The 17877-nt window shown below is 41.7% G+C and overlaps 1 protein-coding gene across 1 annotated transcript in view; it reads right to left on the bottom strand.

Moving 5' to 3' along the window:
- The window catches only part of plxna4 (plexin A4), a 376636-nt gene that overhangs the window by 327555 nt on the left and 31204 nt on the right, over positions 1 to 17877 (bottom strand). Inside the window, exon 2 of the mRNA XM_062064905.1 lies at positions 7634 to 8955. Coding sequence (XP_061920889.1) covers positions 7634 to 8881 — 1248 coding nt within the window. The 5' untranslated portion in view covers positions 8882 to 8955. The remainder of the gene's footprint in view (positions 1 to 7633; positions 8956 to 17877) is intronic.

Here is a 17877-nt window from a genome sequence, read left to right as displayed (position 1 = left end):
GGGTGCATGAAAGTTTGCCCAACCAGTCTACATGTGCTTTGTGGACTTGGAGAAGGCATTCGACCGTGCCCCCCAGGAAGTCCTGTGGTGAGTGCTCAGAGAGTATGGGGTATTGGACTGCTGCTGCCCTTTGTCACTGATTCTGTTCATAACATTTATGGACAGAATTTCTAGGCGCAGTCAGGGCGTTGAGGTTTGGTGGCTGCAGGATTAGGTCTCTGCTTTTTGCCGATGATGTGGTCCTGATGGCTTCATCTGGCCAGGATCTTCAACTCTCACTGGATCGGTTCGCAGCCGAGTGTGAAGCGGCTGAGATGAAAATCAGCACCTCCAAGTCCATGGTTCTCGCCCGGAAAAGGGTGGAGTGCCATCTCCAGGTTGGGGAAGAGATCTTGCCCCAAGTGGAGGGGTTCAAGTACCTCGGAGTCTTGTTCAAAAGTGAGGGAAGAGTGGATCGGGGGATCAACAGGCGGATCGGTGCGGCGTCTTCAGTAATACGGACGCTGTATCGATCCGTTGTGGTGAAGAAGGAGCTGAGCCTAAAGGCAAAGCTCTCAATTTACCGGTCGATCTACGTTCCCATCCTCACCTATGGTCATGAGCTGTGGGTTATGACCGAAAGGACAAGATCACGGGTACAAGCGGCCGAAATGAGTTTCCTCCGCCGGGTGGCGGGGCTCTCCCTTAGAGAGAGGGTGAGAAGCTCTGCCATCCGGGGGGAACTCAAAGTAAAGCCGCTGCTCCTCCACATCGAGAGGAGCCAGATGAGGTGGTTCGGGCATCTGGTCAGGATGCCACCCGGACGCTTCCCTGGGGAGGTGTTTAGGGCACGTCCGACCGGTAGGAGGCTACGGGGAAGACCCAGGACACGTTGGGAAGACTATGTCTCCCAGTTGGCCTGGGAACGCCTCGGGTCCCCCGGGAGGAGCTGGACGAAGTAGCTGGGGAGAGGGAAGTCTGGGCTTCTCTGCTAAGGCTGCTACCCCCGCGACCCGACCTCGGAAAAGCGGAAGAAAATGGATGGGATGGATGGATGGACAAAACGGTGCAACGGTCAAAAAAAAAAAAAAAAAAAAAAATCTATGCAACATTTTGACTAAAATACCACCATACATGTTATATAGACCACAAGGAAGTGTTTTAAATCATAATAAGACCCCTTTAAGAGGCAGCGTCCTCTCTAGTTGACATTTGTGTTTCGCATAACAAGGCCATTTTTTAAATTAAATCTTTTTTATTTATTTAGTTGTAAATAATTATTATATATATATATGTATATATATATATATACATATATATATATATATATATATATATATATATATATATATATATATATATATTCATTTCATTTAAATGTTTCTTGATTTTGTATTTCATTTCCTTTTTAATAAATGTACCATTTATTTATAAGAAAACATTTTTAAATAATATTTATATAATTTGTTTTATTTCAATAATATATTTTTATTTTTAATACATTTTTCTATTTATTTATGTCTTTATTTATATTAAAATATTTAATATAAGTATGTATGTATGTTTGCATTTAATACATTTTAAAAATGGTTCTTTATATGGAATTTCAATGTATCTATTTTTAATTTCTGTATTTTTTTATTTTTTTTCATTTTGTAATTAATATTTTTTTCTTTTAATAGATGCACTATTTTACTATACTAAAATAGTTTATAGAATATTTATAGATTTTTTAAAAATGCAATCCATATTTTGTTCTCTAATACATGTTCTATGTACGTATTATATTTAAATATTTAATATAAGTATTTATATATACATGTGTTAAATACATTTTTTATATTCACTGAATTTTATTGTGTCTATTTATTTTTAATGTAATTATTTACACTTAAATTTGTTATGGAATTATATATAGATCTTTTTTTTTAAATAGATTTCTTAAATTATTTATTTGAGAAATGTGTAACTGACAAAAGAAATGACCCAAAAAGAAATTATATGAAATATGTTCAATCGTCCCATGATAGTCCTCATTGGCCCCACATGTATTTTTATCATCGATGATAGTTGAGGGCCCCTGATGTCAAATTGTTGATCTTTATTACTGTACTTTGACAGCTAATAACAGAATATACAAACAATCATACATTGATTTGTTATGACCAGAAATAAACGTGATTCAACATAATTGGGTGCTCTGCTTGTTCTGAACATGTCATGATCTTAGCTTCACGTGTTTGTAGGCACACCTGCCTTTTTTGTTCTGTGCCTGTGTTTTGCTAGTTGGGTGATTTATGTCTAATAAATCAAACCCTACCTTTACGCCTTCGTCCGGAGCCGTCCTTTTTGCATCTTGGGAGAACTACCGCGCAGCAAGCTGCGACCCGATCATGACAGAGTCCCCCCTTAAGGACAGATTCCAGGGGCCGTACTTATCAAGCTTCTTAGAATTACTCCTAAGAAGTCTGCTAAGAGTTGACTTAAGAGTAAATAAATTCTTCGCTGAAAGCTGCACTTAAAAGTTAGTTATCAAGCGTCTTACTCACACTTTCAGCGAAGTGTAGGACTGAATCTTAAGTGTCACACTCAGAGCTGAATTACGACATTACTATGTGCCGTAAACGGAATTTTAGGTGACGTCATTTCTGTGTCCATAGAAATGACCAATCACGGAATGGAATCCGTTGTCTAAGAATAAAGAAATATCTTGGAAATATTTAAGTGGACAATGGGAGTGTATATTTTGACAATAAACTACAAAATAATACAAAACAAACTAGTCCCCGCCGGCACTCACGCTACCGCTCCCTCTCTTCTATCGCCCACACACTCACTGACGTCACTCACCTCACGGCCACACACATACGCTACTGTCATAATATTTTCTTTCCAATTCATTAATTAGGCAACTAATTTGAAACTGGTGTGGGTGGCTCTATATATACTAGCCCACTGCAGACACATGCAGAAATCAACAAGGAATCGAAAAGTATTAAATCTGTGACAAAAATAATATCCGCTCTGTCTAAACGATACCGTTTGATCAGCTGCTCGTCATCAAAAAAAAAAAAAACATTGTTCCGTTTCCTGAACGTTCGTGCACGTCTCTCTCGCCTCAGTGCCATCCCCTGTTGGCAACTCCTAACCACTTAAGACACCTCTGAAGGTCTCTTAAATATCGTGGAGAGTAGGAGTGATTCTTAGACTTAAGAACATTGATAAAAACCTTTTATTCTTAAGTTTGAGAGTAGGACTAAATTTCGCAAATTCTCAGGACTTAAGTGTAAAATGGCACTCTAGGAAGCTTGATAAGAACGGCCCCAGATGTCCAAACAAAAAAAAAGGCAGGCGTTCCTACAAACACGTGAAGCTAAGAATTAACAGAAGCTATGGCATGGAACAAGGAACCTTACTTGGAAACGGTGTGACATAAACAATGAAGCCAGGCCGACTGACTAGCAAAGACAGGCTTAAATAATGCCTCTGATTAGTGTTCGGGAAGCAGGTGAGCGGGCGAGCACTAATCAGAGACAGGTGAACACAATGAGTCGCCATGGTGACAAAAGCAAACAAGGAAGCGCAGACGGAACTAAAGAAGTCCAAAACTAACAGAACATAACTAAACTAAACCTTATCTGGACCACGGATCATGACAGAACATCTAATCTCTGTTTAGTATATTAGTTGATCAAATATGAAATTAAAATATCAGGAAGCCTCTTTATATAGAACACTAGTTATTCTTACTTTCTCTTCTTAGGGTCACGTGCGTGCGTGCGTGCGTGCGTGCGTGTGTGTGTGTGTGTGTGTGTGTGTGTGTGTGTGTGTGTGTGTGTGTGTGTGTGTGTGTGTGTGTGTGTGTGTGTGTGTGTGTGTGTGTGTGTGTGTGTGATTTATCTCCTGCAGAGTCCACCGCCTCCACTTCTTCTTCTACAGGGTCTAATTCATGCAGTGGCAGCGATGATACGGTGGCGCGTGCTGAAATGGCATCATTCCATGGCGCTAACCCCAGCGTGCGCCCTCTCTCTCACACACACACACACACACATGAACACACACCAACACACGCACGCACACACAAACAAACACACACACACACACACACACACACACTTCCTCCCCCCCTGCTGACGGTGCGATGACGGGTATGATTTATCCTGCCCTCAAGCAGCCTCGTGTCAGTGACGGACTTGCAGATTTACGCCGGGAAAGGGTCCAGTCTTGAGATAGTACACAATGAAGGTCACAAAAGTACAGTATATTACATTTGAAAAATTAAATAGCTCCTTTTTACTTAAACCAGTCACTCCAGTATTTTGCAGGCTTTTCTTTGTCATTGTTGGCCTAAAATGACTGAATTTACACGTTTTGAGGCTTCTTTTTTTTTCCAATAATATTGAATCAACTTGTGATTTTATTAAATGTGTTATCACTGCATTAAGTGTTTCTTGTAACCTGAACTACTGTGCTCATTTTTGAGAGACGATTAGAGATTATCATCACACTTCAACGTTTCTAACATGTACATTTTGCCTCTTTGCTAAGTCAGCATTACAAATGAAAATGTGTTCTTAATTGTCTTACCATGAATAAAATAATGACAGAGCATGTAGCTAGCTAACTTGGTGAAGCAGTTGGAGTGTAGCACTGCTAGTCAGCACCACAGTGAGGCAGAACGGGTCGATAACGCCAGCCAAGGATGTTAAAATAATATCTAAACATTTATCCATTAAAATATGGAAAAGCTGCTGATGGTGTGTTAGCAGCTGGAATGAGATACCATAAATGTCCACTCTCCAAGGTAAATAAATGCTGTAAGTTATTATTACATTATTTCATGAAACTACTGTACTTGTTTGTACTACTTTCTATTGTATTGTTTTTCATACCATGTATTTTTTTTTAACTAAAAGAGTGTTATTCCTTTTTAAAAGGCATGTCACATGTTAAAATTGCAATATTGTGGGGTGGCAAAGCACCGATTAAATAGACTTGAATTAATTTCAATGAGCGATGCTGAGTGTTTAGAGGAACCAGCTGTGTAACAGGAACAATTAAACTTGTATCCCAAAGTACTATCGTACTGAATATCAGGAAATATAGATTTTAGGCCATGTACCCGCCATCCTTAGCACAGGCTTCTCTGCACATCTTAAAACAAAGTTCTGCCCATTATCCGTCAGTCAGCTACACATGTGTTTCTTTTATGTTGGCGTCTATAATATTGGACAAGTGCAGAGTTACAGTTGATATCTTTTTTTTGGTAACACTTTATTTAGTATGGGGAACATATTCACCATTAATTAGTTGCTTATTAACATGCAAATTAGTAACATATTGGCTCTTAATGAGTCATTATTAAGTACTTATTAATGCCTTATTCTGCATGGTCTTTTTAAACAACCAGTAAGCCATTAACTAAGAGTCTTCCCTCAGTAAGGTTAGGGTTAGGGTACTTAGAGTATGTTCCCCTAGTGCAGGGGTCGGCAACCCGCGGCTCTAGAGCCGCATGCGGCTCTTTAGCGCCGCCCTAGTGGCTCTCTGGGGCTTTTTGAAAAATGTATGAAAAATGGAAAAAAATGAGGGAAAAAAAAAGTTTTTGTTTTAATATGGTTTCCATAGGAGGACAAACATGACACAAACCTCCCTAATTGTTATAAATCACACTGTTTGTATTAAACATGCTTCACTGATTTGAGTGTTTGGCGAGCGCCGTTTTGTCCTACTAATTTTGGCGGTCCTTGAACTCACCGTAGTTTGTTTACAACACATATGTCAGAGTCAAGGCCCGCGGGCCATATCCGGCCCGCGAGAAGGTTTTTTACGGCCCTTGGGATGATCTTGATTTATTATTAGAACCGGCCCGCAGACCGCAGATCTTTTTTTTTTTTTTTTTTTTTTTTTTTTTTTTTTTTTTTTTTTAGACCGCAGATCTTTTACACGCACCAAGCGGATGCCGGTCCAAGGTTCCGAAAGGGGGCGAGCGGCCCGCCGGGACGCGCCTGCCGGCCGAAGGGCTGCAGCCCGGCCGTCAGTCGCGGAGCCCGCCGTGCCACGCGCGCCAAGGGGGCGGGCCGAAACCCGGCCCCGAGGCCCTGAGACTTCTGCTTTGTTTCCCCAAACCGCGCGTCACCGCCGGGCCCGCACCACCGTCGGGCTGCAGCCCGAGCGTCGGTGGCGGAACCCGTCATGTGCCGCGCGCGCCAAGCGGAGCGGGGGGGTCAAGCGGGCCGAAACCCGCAGGCCACCCCCTCACCACGAGGCCCTGAGACTTCTGCGTTTGACCCCTACGCGCGGCCCGTCGGGACGCGCCCGCCGTCAAGCCACGAGGGCCAGCCGTCGGGTCGCGGAGCCCGCCGTGCCACGCGCGCCAAGGGGCGGGCCGAAACCAGCGGGGGGTTTCGGGCACCCAACTCGCCTCCCTCCCACGGAGGGAGGAGGGGGGTTTAATGTGAACATTACTGTGCAATCACATATTTAGAGTTTTTACTCAATTCAAGTTTAAAAGTTAAAGTTTAATATTTGTTTTCACTGCATGTTACTTCTCCTTAAACAAAGTGTTGTTTTTGATTTATAGATTTTTGCACTTTATTTTATTGTATTTCAATTTAATTATATTTTAAAAATATTTCAGTTGAGTGGATGATAGAAAATTGCTATTATTGTTTTTTTCTTTGAAGTAAATTTAGCCCACTTTTGCTAAAATAGAAAATATAGGCTACTGATGGTGCCTTGAATACCGGTTTCTTTCATTTAATGTTCATGTTATGGGGATTTTTATATAAAGGAAATTTGTCTTTTGTGTCTGTTGAAAATTAAAGATTACTGACAGAGCCATAAGAAAATATTGCTTTATTTATCTGATCATATTGGAATATATTTGTTAGGTTTTCAGTAGGTTCAATTAGGTTCACTAGACTATATGCGTCATTTAAAAATTTTTCAATGAACATTCGAACAGTCCGGCCCTCGGCTTGTAGCTAAATTTTTTATTTGGCCCTCCGTCCATTTGACTTTGACACCCCTGGTTTACAAGTATAACTTCCTCCGACTTTCTAGGACGTGTTTTATGCCACTTCTTTTTCTGTCTCATTTTGTCCACCACACTTTTAACGTTGTGCATGAGTGCACAAAGGTGAGTTTTGTTGATGTTATTGACTTGTGTGGAGTGCTAATCAGACATATTTGGTCACTGCATGACTGCAAGCTAATCGATGCTAACATGCTATTTAGGCTAGCGATATGTACATATTGCATCATTATGCCTCATTTGTAGCTATATTTGAGCTCATTTAGTTTCCTTTAAGTCCTCTTAATTCAATTTATATCTCATGACACATGTAATATGGCTTTTAATTTTTTGCGGCTCCAGACAGATTTGTTTTTGTATTTTTGGTCCAATATGGCTCTTTCAACATTTTGGGTTGCCGACCCCTGCCCTAGTGTCCAAATAACTCTAAATTAAGTCTTTGTTACTTAGAACATGTTCTTCATACTAAAGTGTTACCTTTCTTTTGTCAGATTAGACATTTTGTGGAAAAAAACTGCCATATTGTGCAAAACAACGTCCACTGCAGAGGACGTTTGTTCTCAGGAGGATATGTGAAAAGTGGATATTGTGCACATTTAAAAGAAAAAGGTTTGCACTCACCGCACTGCTGCAGTGAATATCTTTGACCTTGAGCCAAGCCAGGTCCAAGGTGCCCTCGCCCCTGTAGCACGACTGCAGCCTGTCTTTGATTTTTTCGTTGATCTCCCGCAGGGAGAAGACGCACAACGCAGAGTCTTGGAATTCCTGCCGCGGCCGCCTCTTCTGTCCCTTGGAGAACACGGCGAACAGCACGTCGTCGTCCGGCGCCACGTCCAGCGAGCGCGCCAAGTTGGCGCCGGCTTTGGACAGGTAGGCCGCCTCCAGCAGTCGGTAATCCACATTGCCGCTCACGCATCCGATGGGCACCTCCACGTAGGAGTGGAAGGCGGTGTCTGCTTTGCAGAGGCGGACTATCTTGGAGGTGTAGACCTGCTCTTTACCGGCCGAGGATGAGCCGGTGGTGGGGCCGCCCCCCATTTCGGGCTGCAGCGTCAGGAAGTAGACAAAGTTTCCACTGGCGAAGCCGTAAATGTAATAGATGTCAAAGTCTGGTATGACGGTGAAGGTGTCTGAGGGGATCTTAATCATGGAGGCCACAAACTCATCGTGAAAGACGTAGGCGAACATTCCATCCTCCTCAGAGTTCCTGGCCAGCTTGCGGCTGGAGATGGTGGGGAAGTACTCTGGCTTGCCGTCCACCGCCGTGGCTACGAACAACATGTCCGGGGAGGCGTTGCCGTAGGAGACGATGACGCCAAACACAGAGCCGCTCTCGTTGACGCCGGAGAGGTAGTGTTCCTTCTTGTGGAAGGGCTCCCCGAGCTTGAAGAGGTCGTCCAGGCGCAGCAGTTTGCAGATGCCCTGGTAGAGGCTCCCGCACGCCAGCAGACGGTTTTCCCGGTAGTCCATCAGCAGCATCTTGTTGACGTTGTTGGTGAGCGTGAGGGGCTCGCTGCACGGCTGGACGATGCGGGGCGGGTAGCACTTGCGGTTGTCTTCGTCCGGCCCGGTTTGGTGCGACACCTGCACCTCCAAACCTGGCGACAGTTTATAGATGCGATTCACGACTCCAAGGTAAACGTTGCCGTTGCGATAGTCCACCGTCAAATGGTTAAACGTCCACTCGGGGTTCTCGGCGCGGAACGAGGCGTACCCTTCCTCCTCGATGGACGCCGTGATGACCTGGGAGGCCGAGCCGTGGGCCTGCGACGCTCGTGCCGTCGTCTTTGGCGTCACAAGCGGCGCCAAGGTGGAGAAGAAGCAGCATAGGAAAAAGCAGGTCCGTGTCCTCACGGCGTGGGACGTCATGGCTGCGGCGAAGAGCGGGAAGGAGGCACGGTCCACGAGATCAAGCCTCTTCAGAGATGGGGGGCATCATGCATCTGGAAGAAAGGAACATTTTAGCAACAGAATCAATGTTTGGATCAAGGAAAACAAGAGGGACTCATCAGCAAAGCTGCATGCATCTCAGAGCGCCACCTTCTGGAATTCATTCTACCCTCAGGATCGGCAATTTGCAACCTTTGGCAGTTTCTCTCTGGTCTCCCAATGGGGCGCATCACCTGCTGACTGCGTCACTTTCTCTTTGAAACAGCAGCCCCGGCACATAAAGCACGCACGACTTACAACAATTAGGAAGAAAACGCTGGCGCTGGCAGAAATGAGCTCACTGATTCGTCACGAGGTCATTGACGTGACGCAAACAATGACATTCTGCATGTGGAGATCAGCCATGCTAGATTACTTTTAACTTCATTTAAATCCAAAAGTCGGTAGATATTAGTGTTGTCCCGATACCAATATTTTGGTACCGGTACCAAAATTATTTTGGTACTTTTCAACATTTTTCTATATAAAGGGCACCACAAAAAATTGCATTATTGGCTTTATTTTAACAAACAATCTTAGGGTACATTAAACATATGTTTATTATTGCAAGTTGGTCCTTAAATAAAATAGTGAACATACAAGGCAACTTGTTTTTTAATAGTAAGTAAACAAACAAAAGCTCTTAATTAGTCTGCTGACATATGCAGTAACATAGTGTGTCACTTTCCCTTCTATTATTTTGTCAACATTATTAAGGACAAGTGGTAGAAAATGAATTATTAATCCACTTGTTCATTTACTGTTAATATCTGCTTACTTTCTCTTTTAACACGTTCTATCTACACTTCTGTTAAAATGTAATGATCACCTATTCTTCTGTTGTTTGATACTTTACATTAGTTTTGGATGATACCTCAAATTTAGGTATCAATCTGATACCAAATAGTTACAGGATCGTATATTAGACATATTTCCTGAGTTTATAAACACAATTTACATTTTTTTAAAATGAAAGAAGACGGTGTGATGCCAAAAAATATCGACGTAATCATTGTAGTATCAAATAGATACGCTTCTGTACTTGGTATCATTACAGTGGATGTCAGGTGTAGATCCAACCAATGGTGTTTGTTTACATTTTGACGCCAGTGAGTTACGGTGTGTAGTGAAACATGTTTAGCTATTCCTCGTCCTGCAGGGATGATACCTGTAAGAAACGTACTTTATTTATCGCCATGGAGACGAGGATTAGTGATTTAGAAGTAGCTAAAACACTGCCAACTTCAAATGGACGTTCGTCATAAAGCACCTCTTTCTGAGGGCGTTTTAGTGTTATGACTTCACCTTTATTGTTAGTTTTTAAGCCAAAATGCGTCCGTTCTCCCTTTTCTGTCCGCACACTGTGTCTGCTTGTAAGTACTCCATGATTGTGCGCTGCCGAACGTGCTCGTCAGCTCGTAAAACCAACAATGCCATGACGTGATGACGACGGCGAGGCGGGGTGGAGTGGTGGGCGACCGGTACTTTTTAGAGGCGGTATAGTAGCGAATATGATTCATTAGTATCGCGGTACTATACTAATACCGGTATACCGTACAACCCTAGTCCCCACACTAACGTTTTTAACGGTAAAGTATTGTATTGTTTTGGCCTTTCATTCACAAGGCAATGGCGTTCGGGGGTTCCAAAGTGGGAAAATCTGACAATGTAGTTTTGTTGTTGTCATTAAACCCCACACGCAAATGACTAAATCAAGAACTGTGTACCGTGCCAAATGTACAGTTGGTGTAGCGTATGTATCACTGGGTTTTCCACATGCTCGTCTGCTAGTAAACCAGCAATGACACGACGTGACGACGATGGGGGTGCGGGGGGGGGTGGTGGACCGGTACTTTTCAGAGGCGGTATAGTACTGAATATGATTCATTAGTATTGCGGTACTATTCTAATACCTAATACTGGTATACCGTACAACCCTATTAGATACTAGTGTACAAAAAATGGCAGCTAATTTGCCATAAAACCTACAGGCTTACAGTGTACCTTGGATGTCAGGAAGCATAGGTGGCTGCCAAACGCAATAAGAAGTAGGGTAAATGTTGGCGTCACGCTTTAGAAGCGGTGACACGGGGCGTCGTGTTCCTTAAGAATAAAAGAAGCGCCGCATAATAACGTTCGGGAGCAAAGAACAGCACCGGTGCTCCCGCTGTTCCCGGGGGGGGACACGGTCATAACAAAGCGAGCTCCTGCGGTATCTCAAAGACATTCAGCAGCTTCTAGGAAAAGAAAAAAACAGGACAAAGGAGGAGAAGGTGAGAAGAGATTGAGCTGAGAGACGACGTGAGCGCCGTTGCTGTCGCACCTTGACCCCGGATCATAAAGAATTCCAAGAATGTATCTACACAACTCTATCCTTCCAACAATCAAACAGATTAAATGTTTACATTTATCGCATTAAAGGACAGTTTTTGATGATGTTCTACCTGTTCATTGCTGTCTCTGCTTTTGTAGGATTTGCTTTCTAATTACAATGTTCAACAAAAGTTTCCCCTGTTTTTGTTTGCCATCTGGTTTAACGTACGGCCAAACATTGAGTCCAACACAGGGGTTCTTAACCTTTTTACTACAGAAGGGCTCAGGGCCCACCTTACATTTTACCACTGAATTAGTAATCTCACTCTTGATTTTAGTCGTATTCAATAATTATATCTAACCGACTCGCAACCTTGTCAAATGATATAAAAGCATGTGTTAATCCCAAAGATTATTATCAAGGCTTAGGTCAGGCTGATTAGAAAAATAGGTATGAACCAAATATACTGCATCAGAAGGGACTCAAATAACTAATGAAACATTACTTTCCATACAATGGTGTAGTGTCAGTATAAATGAACTAAATTAATAATAAGTGTGTTTCTTAACTAAACTGACAATACAATTTTATTTAAAATTTAAAAACAGCCTGATCATTTTAGTCATGTTTTTTGCGCTTAAAAAACGTAAACGCTAAAATAAACTAAATTAATAATAATAAATGTTGCCCAACTAAACTGTACAATTGAAAATACAGTTTCACCACTTTAGTCATAATTTTTGCACATAGAAACTTCTGTATGACTTTAGCTCCAGACTTCTTCTGTTTGTTTGTTATCATCATGAGATCGGTAGGTTGTCAGTTCAAACCCCGGCCGAGTCATACCAAAGACTATAAAAATGGGACCCATTACCTCCCTGCTTGGCACTCAGCATCAAGCGTTGGAATTGGGGGTTAAATCACCAAAAATTATTCCCGAGCACGGCACCGCTGCTGCCCACTGCTCCCCTCACCTCCCAGGGGGTGATCAGGGGATGGGTGAAATGCAGAGGACAAATTTCACCACACCTAGTGTGTGTGTGACAATCATTGGTACTTTAACTTTAACTTTAATTACTACCGCAAGTGGTGGAAAAGTGTACTACAACTGAGTACCGCAGCTGAGAAACAGATATTTTTTGGCTTCCTTCTGGGGGGCGGTCACGGCCCAACAATGGTTAAGAAACACTGGTCTAACAAACTAGTCTGTTTGCCTTCGGATCATTCCGCCGAATCGAACCACCAAACTAGGACTGTTTTTTTTTAATAGTCAAAAATTTGATGATTCGATTTGAAAGAAACTAGACTATCAACCTCACATTCAAGTTGGAATATCGAAAACCCCTCCTGTCACAGTGAGACAGAGGCCGGTTGACTAACGCTGAGGCTGTCATTTTTAAATATTAATTAAAGATTGTTGTTTGCAGACAAATAGTTTTCAGAGAGTAAGAGAAACATCTTATCTGCTTTAAATTTAATTTGTCACTTCAATCTTCCTCAGAGCGGTGCTTACTGGTGTAACGTGTCTAAAACAGCTGACCGTTTGGTGTAGTGGTGTAGCTTTGGGGCGAGTAATGATGCTTCAGCAGGTTCACACACAGAAACGTTGTTACAACTTGCACTTCATCTATTTAGTCAAGTTTGATGTCTTCACTAAACTATCCAATCTTTACTTATTTATGAGTTTATCAAAGTGGTTTAGCCTTTTATTGAGGTGGGAAAAGTCACAAATGAGGTTTTCTGTTTTTTTCTCACCTCAATAAAAAACTGTATTCCTTTAAAAGTTCCTTTTATCAACTTTGTAAGAATCACCACGTTACTGACACCTGGTGACCAGTCAGTATACAGTACTACAAAGCATCACAATCTGTTTATTTCTAAAATCAATGCCATAGGTTGGACTGATCATCGCCTATGGACAAAATCTAACAAATCAGATCCGTCTATGAAAATTCTTAGACAAAGACAGCTCTCGCCTAAACATGTTTGGTCCCCACTGGTGTTGTCCCAATACCAATATTTTGGTACCGGTACCTAAATGTATTTCGATACTTTGATACTTTTCTAAATAAAGGGTACCACAAAATATGGCATTAATGGCTTAATTTTAACAATTTTGTTCTTAAATAAAATAGTGAACATACAAGACAACTTGTCTTTTATTAGTAAGTAAGCAAACAAAGGCACCTAATTAGTCTGCTGAAGTATGCAGTAACATATTGTGTCATTTTCCATTCTATTATTTTGTCAACATTATAAAGGAAAAGCTGTAAAAATTGATTATTAATCTACTTGTTAATTTACTGTTGATATCTTCTTATCTCCCGTTTCAACATGTTCTAGCTACACTTCTGTTAAAATGTAATAATCACTTATTATTCCATTGTTTGATACTTTACATTAGTTTTGGATGATACCACAAATTAGGCTATCAATCCAAGACCAAGTCGTTACAGGACCATACATTGGTCATATTCAAAGTCCTCGTGTGTCCAGGGACATATTTCCTGAGTTTATAAACATAATATATATTAAAAAATAAATAAAAAAAAGGTTTTGTGATGCTAAAAAATATCGATGGTAGTACATAGTAGTATCGACTAGATACACTCCTGTACTTGGTATCATTACAGTGGATGTTAGGTGTAAATCCAACCATGGCGTTTGTTTACATTGTGACGCCGGTGAGCTACGGTGTGTAGTGAAACATGTTTAGCTGTTCCTTGTCCTGCAGGGATGATACTTGTAAGAAACGTACTTTATTTGTCGCCATGGATACAAGAATCAGTGATTTAGAAGTAGCTACAACACTGCAGACTGCGGATGGACTTTAGCCGCTAGCTAGCTAGCCATGTCTTAAAGCACCTCTTCCTGAGGGCGTTTCAGTGTTATAACTTCATCTTTGTCGTTAGTTTTTAAGCCAAAATGCGTCAAATTCTCCCTTTTCTGTCTACACACTGTGTCTGCTTGCAAGTACTCCGTGATTGTGCGCTGCCGAACATGCTCGTCTGCTTGTAAAACCAACAATGTTATGACGTGATGACGACGGCTGGGCGGGGTGGGGTGGTGGGCGACCGGTACTTTTTAGAGGCGGTATAGTAGCGAATACGATTCATTAGTATCGCGGTACTATACTAATACCGGTATACCGTACAACTCTAGTCCCCACACTAACGTTTTTAACGGTAAAATATTGTATTGTTTTGGCCTTTCATTCACAAGGCAATGGCGTTCGGGGGTTCCAAAGTGGGAAAATCTGACAATGTAGTTTTGGTGTTGTCATTAAACCCCACACGCAACAAACTGAATCAAGAACTGTGTACAGTGTCAAATGTACAGTCGGTGTAGCGTATGTATCACAGGGTTTTCCCCAAGTGATCCGTTCCTGTCTGGACTGTGACTATTTGATAATCCGACATGTGTATTGACGTGATTTTATAATTGGAAAATGATTCGTGGCTTGCAAATTACTAATAGGATTTACTTGACTTCTTATGGGAAAAAATCTACAGTTTTCACACAATTCAGTCTTTTTGGAACAGATTACAAAAACCAAGATATTAGTATAAGTGTAAATGTGGATAAAGTACACAATTACTTGTAGGATACAGGTGGGAACAAACACAGCTCATTAGCCTTTAAAAGCACTTTTAAATCTGTCTGAATTCCAGCATCAATGCTAGAATTGGACACCGTACTTCCAATACAAGATCGTGACACCTGAATAGTATAATATAAGACCTTCACGATCCAAGTTGGACAGTCGCAGCTTATTTTCCAGAGCATCAAGTGACAACTTAACGAGCACCTCATGAGAGAGAGAGTACATTACAAGTGGACAAGCAATATTTTGACAAATTCATATTTTTCTTTTCATAATCAAGCGACAAGTCTTTGGTAAATTAAACACACAGACATAAGAACATTCTATTAGGATTAAGAGAGTGTGAAGGAGTAAGAAGGATAATTACACATAATCCTTCATATTCATGAAGAAAATGCTTTGGCCTCCACTCTTATCACCGCGAGTGTCAAAGAGTGTGTTTCTAGCTCAAAACGATGCAAATAAACTGTTAAATAAACCTGCTCAGTGGCCTCGCGGTTAGAGTGTCCACCCTGAGATCGGTAAGTCGTGAGTTCAAACCCCGGCCGAGTCATACCAAAGACTATAAAAATGGGACCCATTACCTCCCTGCTTGGCACTCAGCATCAAGGGCTGGAATTGGGAGTTAAATCACTAAATGATTCCCGAGCGTGGCCACCGCTGATGCTCACTGCTCCCCTCACCTCCCAGGGGGTGGAACAAGGGGAAAGGTCAAACACAGAGGGTAATTTCACCACACCTAGTGTGTGTGTGACTATCAGTGGTACTTTAATTAACTTTAAGGATGACAAACTCCAACCTGCACATCAACAACATTTTAATTATTATTATAAGTGTCATGATTTGGCTTTTACCTGATACTAATTATTTTATTGAAGTCATTTGTATTTTACTTTGTATCCAGTTTGTAATGCAAGATTTTATTTAGTTATATTCATTTATTTATTTACTGTATATATAAAAAAATATATATTTTTTTTTTTTCTATTAATCTATATATGTCTTACTTGTATTTTATTCTTTATCCCTACACATGGTTCTTACTATTTTACAAGTTTTACTATTTTTGTTTTCCAATGTGCCTCAGAGGGAGCCATCTGCCTCAGGGTTTATCGGCCCTGCTTGTGGGGGCGCTTTTGTGTCAGCATCCTGATGGCCATGGTCTGATGACCTCCTGGTGCAGATGGCTTCTGTGATAGTGTTTACTCACATGTCTCCTCTGTACTCAGCCATGCATTCATTGGTCCATATAGTTGTATGTGTGTGTGTGTGTGTGTGTGTGTGTGTGTGTGTGTGTGTGTGTGTGTGTGTGTGTGTGTGTGTGTGTGTGTGTGTGTGTGTGTGTGTGTGTGTGTGTGTGTGTGTGTGTGTGTGTGTGTGTGTGTGTGTGTGTGTGTGTGTGAGTGTGTTTCTTGTATGTATAAAAAGCGCTTTATAAATAAAGCTTGATTTGATTGATTTGATTTGATGACCATTTTCTGAAATTTACTGGATTTTGATTCGTAAGGTTCTAAATCGATTGATCAAGATTTCATTGAAAAACAACTTTTGTTCACTTCGAGCAGCTGAAGCCTTGGCCCGCGGAGACTCAAGTACTAATGTCAGTCCCTCATTTTCTTTTGTTTGGTCTTAAACAATTTGTTGTTGGAAGCTAACTTTAGCTTAGTGTGACTCTGTCCAGTGGGTAGTCAATGTTATGCCTTGTGCATTGATATTGGAAAATGTAAAAGATATCATTGGCTAAGAAAGGAACACAAAATGAAGATTGATATAAGCTAACACGGCTAACAGATGGCAGTCCTCTCAGGAAGGATGGAAGAAGGACGTCCTTGTTTTTTTTTTTCCATCAAGACGTGCATTAGAAGCGTGGATTACTGTCAACACTGCGGATGGCGGTTGAGAAGGGTCTAATCCAACAGGGATATCGTTTTAATAAAGGGGCGCAGGCAGAGAGGCATCCAACGACGAAATACCCACGGATTTCAGCCACATCTGCGAAATGTTTCGCTGGCAACGCCGGCAAACAAAGGCTGCTAATGATAACGTAGACTTATGCTAAAAACCCACCATGTCATATTTTTAGGAACGTACTGTTAATAAACGCAGGGATAAGAGCCAGTCTTGAATAATTCCCTCTGATGTGAATCCTCGCCAACAAGATCCTCCTCTATTCCTCCAAGTTCCCGAGCAGCGAGTCAACAAGACACAGATAAGTTTGCCGTAATTAAAACCAACGCGGCCAAGAAGCCCTCTTAAATGTTTAAAAAGCCGCGTCGCATTCATGCCCGCCGTTGGCGCTCATTTTCCGTCTTCTCGTCCAATTCCCCGATGCTGCTCGCTCGCGGGCGAGACGAAGGGATGCGAGGGGCCGTGCAGACAAATCAGCTTCCATCAGCTGCAGAATCATCATAAGTCCCGACACGTCTTCCTCTGTTCCTCCATCTATCCACTCATCCCTTCCAGCTCTCCTCGTTCACTAGGAATCTTAGTTTTTTCCTCCTCCAAATCTTTCTTTGGTTCCAATCCTGACACAGTGCTCAATGATGTGCATACTCCGCATCAGAATTCATATTATTGATGGTAAATGTGGTTAGCATGGATGTGTTAGTGTATGGGCGTATCGATCCAAATATCGATAGCATCGATACCAACGTCAGTATCGGTATCGGGTCGATACTTTTGTTCAGTTTCTCAATGTTATACGTCAAGCAAACTACTCGATTTATTCATGCCTCTGCTCTTATTTGGTCTGTAAAAGTAGCGCACTTCTCTCAATGTCTCTCTCTCCCTGCCGGACAGGAGGGTCAGCATATTTATGATATTTAGATTTTTGCTGCATTTATTGTTACTTTATTGTGACATTTTCCCCTAAACAATTGTGTGTAGTAGAAAGTAATGGGGGGGGGGGGGGGGGGGGGGGGGGGTTATTTGATCATTTTTAAACTGTCACATTGTTTTATGTTGTTGTATGTAGTGGTTCTCAAACTTTTTTAACCAGGTACCACCTCAGAGAACACT

The sequence above is a fragment of the Entelurus aequoreus genome, linkage group LG12, assembly GCF_033978785.1.
Source record: "Entelurus aequoreus isolate RoL-2023_Sb linkage group LG12, RoL_Eaeq_v1.1, whole genome shotgun sequence".
NCBI lineage: Eukaryota > Metazoa > Chordata > Actinopteri > Syngnathiformes > Syngnathidae > Entelurus > Entelurus aequoreus.
Note: the sequence above shows the minus strand (reverse complement) of the source record. Positions and strands in the feature narration are given on the sequence as shown.